The 8,502-nt window shown below is 46.2% G+C and overlaps 1 protein-coding gene and 1 pseudogene across 1 annotated transcript; one reads left to right on the top strand and one right to left on the bottom strand.

The window, feature by feature from the left end:
- Positions 1–3,247: 3,247 nt before the first annotated feature.
- Positions 3,248–3,977, bottom strand: LOC119350738 (annotated as a pseudogene).
- Positions 3,978–6,962: 2,985 nt separating this feature from the next.
- LOC119350737 (probable serine/threonine-protein kinase PBL7) lies at positions 6,963–8,314 on the top strand (the record flags this gene model as incomplete). Its single annotated transcript, XM_037618423.1, has 3 exons — positions 6,963–7,149; positions 7,259–7,638; positions 7,729–8,314. Coding segments are annotated over 3 exons (798 nt in total), but the record flags the coding sequence as incomplete, so codon positions are not given.
- Between the last annotated feature and the right edge of the window lie 188 nt (positions 8,315–8,502).

The following is an 8,502-nucleotide window of genomic DNA, read 5'->3' as shown; positions in this document are numbered from 1 at the left end:
TCCGGTATGGTTTAGTGAGGCATGAGGAGCGGTGATTTCTGACTGTTGGTTGAAACATCTTTGTATGCTAATTATGCAGTGAATACTTAAACCTCCTGAGTCGGTCGTAGATCGGGTCTTGTTCCAGTAACCCCCATACTTGTTTCGTACTACCACTTGTCCCTGCCATAGGTAGGGTACGGTTCAGTAAGTTGTCAACCCCTTCCTAGCACACACCGTATAGAGAGGCCATGGTGGAAGATACCGGCTGCATCTGGTAGGCATGCCACCTGGTCCGGGGGCATGGGTGTTTCCGGTTGTAGCCGAGGGGGTAGCTCCCCTAGTTTGCGCGTGTTATAAATTTTGTGATCCCATGCTAATCGAGGTTGTAGCCTCCCCACTTAGAGTTTTGCTTAACGAGTGTCGTGGGTGATTCCAGACACCGGTAAGTCAGGCTGGTGTGTGCGGTCAGGAGTGTTTTCAATTAAAAGACCGTAGACGGAATTAGTCCCGATGGATTAATGGAATCCGTTACTCGTGGGTAAAGAGTACACCCTCTGTAGAGATTATATCTATTCGAATAGCCGTGTCCATGGTTAAGGACTACAATCTGGGATGAGTCAAGTGTCGGTCTTAGTGTCGGTCTTCGGAGGAAAAAATGCTAAACCAGAGCATTGATTATGACCTGTGACCTATGATGATTATGATTATTATTACTATGGACTAACCATTTACATTATTTGAATTATCGAGTATCCCTGGGATGGTTCTACCTCCTGGATATTCACTGTGATTATTTATTTATAAGCCCTTTATGTGGTGTCGCTCAGACGCCCGACTGTGGCATGCTTGTCATTTAAATTATTTATAAACCCTTTATGTGGTGTCGCTCAGACGCCCTACTGTGGCATGCTTGTCATTTAAATTATTTATAAGCCCTTCATGTGGTGTCACTCAGACGCCCGACTGTGGCATGCTTTATATTATTATCCTTTCGAGGCGTCGCTTCAGACACCCGATCGGTGCATTCAATTCCTACTCCCTTATTGCATATTCATGTCGTATATGAATAACCTGCTTGCATGCATCATGGATTTTTTTATGACTGACGTGTGATCATGAAAGATTTCAGAACATGATTAGCATTCGTTATATTATACCTGTGTTTATAATGTTTGCGAGTACATTCAAAAGTACTCACTGGCTTGTCCCTGGCTATTGTCTTGGCCAGATTTCTTGCACGGAGAGGAGCGTTGCGATGACAGCCCCGGAACCTACGCAATGACGATAGCAGCCTCGCAAAGATAGAAGTTATCCTGGTCAGCTGTTCCTGTGGGAGATGGAGTCTCATAGACGCTGATAAACCACAAACTGCTTCTGCCATCAGCCACTAGAAACCTCGTGTTGTACTCATAGGCCAGAATGGTCTAGTACTACATATTATGTATTTTGCTTGGAGTTTCTGTATCGAGTTAGTGTCTCATCACTAACAGTAATCCTGGGGCTGGTGAGCACAAGGGCCATTTTCTAGGAAATTAATACCCCGAAAATCCGGTCCTGACAGTGCCTGCGCTTGCCCCTTTGCACCAAAAAGGAAACGAGGACATTGCGTTGGCTGGCACCCGCCTGGTCTTGATCGTCATGACTTGTGTCATGTGCACCTCGCGAGGTACCCCTCGCCTTGATCTCTCCGCCTCCTCGCGAGCCTGCCTGGTGAGGCTGCCCCTGAGGAGGCCTTGCGTCGTCCGCCCCGCGAGGCTTGGCCTCTCGCGAGGGTCTTGAACTTGGGTTGATGAAGACGGGCCGTACTGGACCACTGCTGAGCCACGCCGTAGGCCGCAGGCAGGCAAGTCTGGTGACCCCTGTTCCCAGAACGCCGACAAGTTCTCTATGGAAACTGGACTAACATGTACTTCTAAAATTGGAATTTGTATATAGTAGTGACTTATACTGCAACAACCGTATCACAATAATACTAGTTCATGAGCAAACACACAGGATCCAAAGCAAGAAAAGGACTGACATCGAGTAAAGCCAGGCAATGATGGGATAAAATTACAAACAGCAAAAAAAAATTACTCCTACCAAATCTGCTCCATACAAAGTTCAAAATTCAGTAAACTTAACTGGACATGCATCAAAACTGCATTAGCCATCCTGACAAAAACGGCAGGCATGATGTCAGCTTAGGATCGCTTGTAGTTATCGGACAAGACAAGCATACTGGTACGGTTATGTAAAACCGAACTGGACGGGCATATTAACATCTGTTCATTCAGGTTCAGAGGCAGCAAACCAGATTACTAGATACATATTTTTGACATAGCCAAAGAATAATTAAGCTAAGAATCAGAGAAACTTAGCTAAAACCGGCATGAAATTTCACAAGTGAACTGTCCTTTTACCTGTTCCGACAGGACACATCTTCGCTTTATACTCCTACATGTACCCAATCTTCAGCATCTGTACTCTAACAGTATACCCAACCATTGCATTTGTCCATGATACTACTAATTATACTGAGAACAAAACATCGAGCAACAGCTACCTGTTTCGACAGCGGCAGACCCAAGATCAGCATGAGACTCTGACCAATCGTGGCCAGCACTTCCTTGCTCAGCTCCTGGAACGGCCACAGGTGTAAAAAGAATCTGAACGAACTTGGAGGTTCAGTTAGTTGAATCGTGGTGATGCACCCAACATTACAATCAAAATGGGGAAGCCTGAAGCCTGTTTCTGAACCGATCATCTAATAAGATCTGAAGACAAAGACATCCATGTAGCATGTACAGTAACTATGTAGTTATAGATGATACGGGACTGGAACACTAGGCCAGACGCATGCAGGATTGCTGTATCATTAGGCCAGACACTTGCAGAATCTGTGCACCGAACATCAAACATACTGGCACTGACGTACTGTTATGCAACTGGTTCATACTCGAAATTGAAGACGACAATTACCATGATGTTCGTTCAGGTTCAGAGACTGCAAACCAGCTTACTTAACTGCGAAATTTGGCGTGGCATGGTTAGTTTAGCTTAAAATCAGAGAATTTTAGGAAGGGCAGGCTCACGAACAAAGGGAAAGCTCATGTTCGAGGCAAAGATAGCCAACAGTTTCATTTCCATGCTGATGGGAACACACATCCGACATGGCAAGAACAACGAGGGAAAAGATAGTCAGCATTTTCATTTTAATTACTGATGACAGCAAGGTGGTGACATCAGATCATGCGCACTACATCCACCATGGCACGAATAAACACTAGCACGCATACATTTCCACCGCTGAACAAAGGCTAAGATGTCCTTGGGCAATGATGGTGACGCGCTTGGCGTGGATGGCGCAGAGGTTGGTGTCCTCGAACAGCCCCATCAGGTACGCCTCGGCGGCCTCCTGCAGCGCGGAGACGGCGGAGCTCTGGAAGCGGAGGTCGGTCCTGAAGCCCTGGGCGATCTCCGGGACGAGACGCTGGAAGGGGGGCTTTGGGTATGAGCAGCTCGGTGATCTCCCAAAGTGCGACGGGCCGACGGTGCCGGGGCGGAAGCGGTGGGGGCTTCTTGACGTTGCCGGCGGCCAGGGCGGACTTGGGCGCCGCCTTAGCCTGCGATGAAAATGGATCACGGATTAAATTAATGGTTTTTTAAAATAAAATATTTTAGAAATTGAATTTAGTAGTTAATGAGATGATGTCAGCATGTCACGGAAGATTTCTTCGGCTGATCATAGTGGGAAGTAACTTATACTAGTATCATGCATATAATACTAGTCTAAGTTACTATCTCCATAGTGCAAAGTAACATAGTAGTAGTGTCATATATGGCTTCATTTATTAGCTCATAGACTCATTTTGCCTCAAAAAATGCTATGTTACAGTAACATATTATGTTATCACAAACACCTCTTTCCTCATTAAATACATGCCACGTAAGCAAAATTATCTTGGGATGTGTTAAGTTACTACCTAAGTTACCCCACTATGGCTAGCCTTCATGCATGCGCTTCCTTCAAAGGGGTAGATGACATTAAAAGTTGATACTATCAAAGAACATGTTGGTAGACTTTTTTCGTCCATCAATCAATGGTCCACAAGTCTTTCCGGTCAGTCAATGCATGCATGTGCTTCTTTTGTAAGGAAAAAAATCATACTAGAAGACGTACTATGCTTCATAGATTTTTCTCATCATGTCAAATCGTCAATGCACGAAGACTAAGCAATCTATCTTGACTTTTTGTTGGTTTGTCAATTATTGTACTATAGAGGCATTAATGATTAGTGGCCTGGTCAACAGATAAAGTCTCTTTACTTATTTTTTTTAAGAGAAAGTCGTTGCTAAAGCCACACTATTTACTTATCCTTGGTATGTAAGTTTGACACCGGTGGTAGACTACTTTTGAAAATGGATCATTTCACATTAAACTCTTAATCGTGATTAAGGGTCAAAACAATTATGTTAAGCCCTATGACAGCTGCTCCTGGCTCTGTCGGCTTCATGGTTCAAGCACCCACGTGTCCTATACAGTGTATAACAAGGAGGAGATGATTTATGTGAGTCACCCTCGGCAGTTGACATATACTCCCTCTGTTCCTAAATGTAAGTCTTTGTAGATACTTCATTATGTATCACATACGGATGTATATAGACACATTTTAGAGTGTAGATTCACTCATTTTGCTTTGTATATAGTTCATAATAAAATCTCTACAAAGACTTATATTTAGGAACGGGGGGAGTACATAATAAGAAGATCATGCACCATACGACTTCGATGCAGCACGACCCGTTGCAGGCATGAGACACAAGGCACTGCATAATGTAAAAGGTGCCCTTGCATTACGTAGGCCTGTGTGCTAGTTATATATTAGTGATACTAATATCGTATATTAATCACTAATCTTGCTTAGTCTTTAGTGATTTAGTCGATTCTTCTTCTAGTCGTGTGCTGTCGGAAGAAAAGGAGAAGGGAGAATGAAAAAAGCAGCTAGTGCAAATGCAACAAAGATAAAGGGGTGGATGTGGGATCTGTTATTCGAGGCAAAACTTAGTACGAGTACTCTAACCGTTTTCCTCCTCGCCACATCGTCTCCCAAGCGGCCAGGGTTTCTCCGCCTTTCGCTGGCGCCGATACTGATCCGTCTTGTTCACTATGGCCTTAAGGCCATGGAGGTGCGGTCGATCCCGGTCCTTGCCGGTGGGAAGGCTCCTGCTCCATTTTTATGTGTTTCTTTAGTTTGTTTAGGATTTGTGTCTTGCTCAAGAAGGCGAGGAGGCGGCGGCTCCCTAAAACGGAATAAGGTTCTTCTCATCTAGCCCCTGTCCCAGTGGTGCGTCTAGCATCGTGAGATCTGTGTGGAGGTGTGTTTCTAGCGGGTCTCACGGGGTTCGGTCGGTGTTTGTCTTTGGTGGATCTGCTTGGACCGATCTTCGTGTGTCTACATTCGAGTGTTTGCAGGTTGGATACTTTAGATCTACGGTTCGCTTCATCGGCGACGGCTGTTGTTCTCGTGTGTTGGTCATTTTAATCCTTAGCGCGATGATATCTCGACTATCTACTACAACAAGATTTGCCTGACTACGATGAGGAAGGGCTGATGACGGTGACGCGCCTTCGGCTCCCTCCAATGCTTATAGTCTTCGCTGGGTGGTCTACGGGCATGGATGTAATTTATTTATATTACTTCTGATGTTCTTTGTGACGACATGATATTTGATGAATAAATTGGAACTTTCCCTCAAATAAGAGGTACTCCCACCAGTTCTTTTTACCTCGCATATAAGATTTGTCTGAAGTTAAACTTCGTAAAGTTTGACCAACTTTATAAATATCATATCAATATTCACAATATGAAATCATTATCATTAGATGCGGCATGGATTTAATTTTCATATTGTATAACTTTAGTACTCCCTCCTATCCAATTTGAATATAAAGTTGTATAATTAAAGCAGTGACAATTAATATGGATCGAAGCAAGTATTATACATGGTGATATTTTTTCATGTAAATATGTTCAAACTTTATGAAGTTTGACTTCAGATAATTCTTATATACAGAGTAGTAAAAAGGACCCCAGGGAGTATTAGTACTCTTTATTTTTCATAATATAGTCTTCACAAACTCAGTCGTAGTCTTTATAAACTTGGTCAAAGTCTATGCGCACTACATTGTAGAACGGAACAAGCAATATAAACATAGTACAGATGCCATGGCCCGCGAGAATTTGGGTGGACATGCGTGCACGCATGCATGTTTGAAAGAGGAAAAGCCGAGTGGGCTGATCAACGTTGCTTCTCGTTCTTTGCTTGGGGCTTTAGTGAAGTGACCGGAGACCATGGTGGAGAGAAGACGCGTGTGTACCGACTGGCTACTTGTTTCGTTTGTTTGCAAGTTAGTGGTTTCCGTTTTAGGCAAGCTGTAATGGCTCCTCAAGGCCATAAGCCACCAGTAATGTGGTACTGTGCTAGCTAAACTCGAGCACTATATAGTCTGAAAAATACTACAGTAACTTGCATGCTTTATTCTATGGTCAAAGTGCAACCCCGGTCAGAGAAATACTACTGTAGTACTACTTGATGGTCGTTGGTGGTTTCCGTTTTCGGCAAAGTGATCGAGTAGACGCGCTTTCAAGATGTTGGTGGTTTCCGTCTTCGGCAAGCGGTGCTGGCTACTTAAGGCCACAAGCCACCAGTAGTGGTGCGGTGCGGCGGCTCTTCCTCTCCGCCGGCGATGGGTGGTTCCAGCTGCTTCCTCTGCCTGGGGGCAAGGAAGGAAGTGATCCCACCGCCTCCCCGGGCCGATCCCCACAGCCGCGGCAGCGTCGCCGCCACCGCCACTGCGGCACGAACCTTCACCTTCGACGAGCTCGCCGAGGCGACCAGGAACTTCAGAGACGGCTTCCGCATCGTTCGGGAGGCGAGCCTCTACAAAGGCTACCTCAGGAGCGTCAGTCAGGTGATCATCCTGGCCAGCTAGCTAATCCATTCTTCACTTAGTTTCATATTCATCAGAGCAACTCAACAAGGAGTTTCTTGCTCGTGTCCTGACGCTGAGCTCGTTGCGCCACCCGAATGTCGTCAACCTCGTCGGCTTCTGCACGGACGGCAATCGCAGGATCTTGGTTCACGAGTACATGCCATTGGGTTCTCTCCAAAATCACCTCCATGGTATTTATTGATATATACCAAAACCCAGTAAATTAATTTTGCCCACGATTCAATCGCTCGAGTCTGTGTTGATTAACTAACCACACCGGATCGATCTTGTGCTAGACAGATCGGTCTCCGGGCAAAGCACTGCTAGACTGGAACACAAGGATGAACATAGCTGCCGGCGTGGCCAAGGGTTTGGGGTATCTGCACCACCAAGGTGTGGTGTACCGCAAACCCATGAGCAGCTCGGACATCTTGCTCGGAGATGGCTACCACCCAAAGCTGTCCCAGTATGGACTGGCAGAGCTTCATCAGCTAGGTGCAGAGGAAATCAAGAGCTTCACGCGAAGTACTAATATTGCCCCCGAGATGTTAGCTACCGGGAGGGTGACCACCAAGTCGAACGTGTACAGCTTCGGCGGCGTGCTGCTGGAGTTGATCACGGGACGGACCCCCTTCGACCCCGCCCAGGCCGCCGCCGAGGATCGGAACCTTGTCATGTGGGTAAGTTAACTATAGCCAAGCCCGTGGTTCGCGCATTTGCTGTTTTTTGTTGATTTTGCCGTGAATGATTGATGTTTGCTGCTGGATCAGGCGACACGAGTGATGAAGGACAGGAGCCAGCTCCGGTGGATGGCAGACCCGGCGCTGCAGGACCAGTATCCGTCCATGGGTTTGCAGGAGGCACTAGAAGTTGCTTCCATGTGCATCCACCAACGGCCGGCCATGAGATCCCCCATTGGCGCCGTCGTCGCAGCTCTGTCTCGCCTTGCCGCCTGCGATGATCCTCCACCTGAATCATCACACCACGCGGCGCCTCGTTAACCTAGGGCGAAACGTCGACGTCATCTCCAGACGCATCGATCATCATCTTCAAGTTATTTTAATTATGACTTGATATGGTTGTGATTGTCGCTTGCTGTGGAATAACAGTGCCTGCATAATTTAGGCTGTTCATTGGCCCGTGTTAATGGGTTTAGAAGTTGACTTGGTTCTAGAGGTGTGCGGGAGTTTCAGCTGATGAACCGATACATGTTGATATACACCTGATGTGCGTACGTACTCCCTCCGTCCGAAATTAATTGTCATAGAAATGGATATATCTAGATGTATTTTAGTTCTAGATACATCCATTTTCGAGACAAGTAATTTCGAACGGATGGAGTACATTCATTCCGCTGCTGCATGCAATGATTTAAGGGTTTCGGCTCAAGGCTTGTGGAGTTGTGGTGGATATGTCCCTGTGATGCCTGTGCTTCAGCCGGCGTTGTCGTTATGAGTGTCGAGCTTAGAGCATCTTCAGCCGTGCCCCCAACAGCCCCCCCCCCCCCTCCATTTTTTAGCTCCGGCGCACAATAAACGGCCCAG

The sequence above is a fragment of the Triticum dicoccoides genome, chromosome 1B, assembly GCF_002162155.2.
Source record: "Triticum dicoccoides isolate Atlit2015 ecotype Zavitan chromosome 1B, WEW_v2.0, whole genome shotgun sequence".
NCBI classification, from domain to species: Eukaryota; Viridiplantae; Streptophyta; class Magnoliopsida; order Poales; family Poaceae; genus Triticum; species Triticum dicoccoides.
This window is presented reverse-complemented; position numbering and strand designations above follow the sequence as displayed.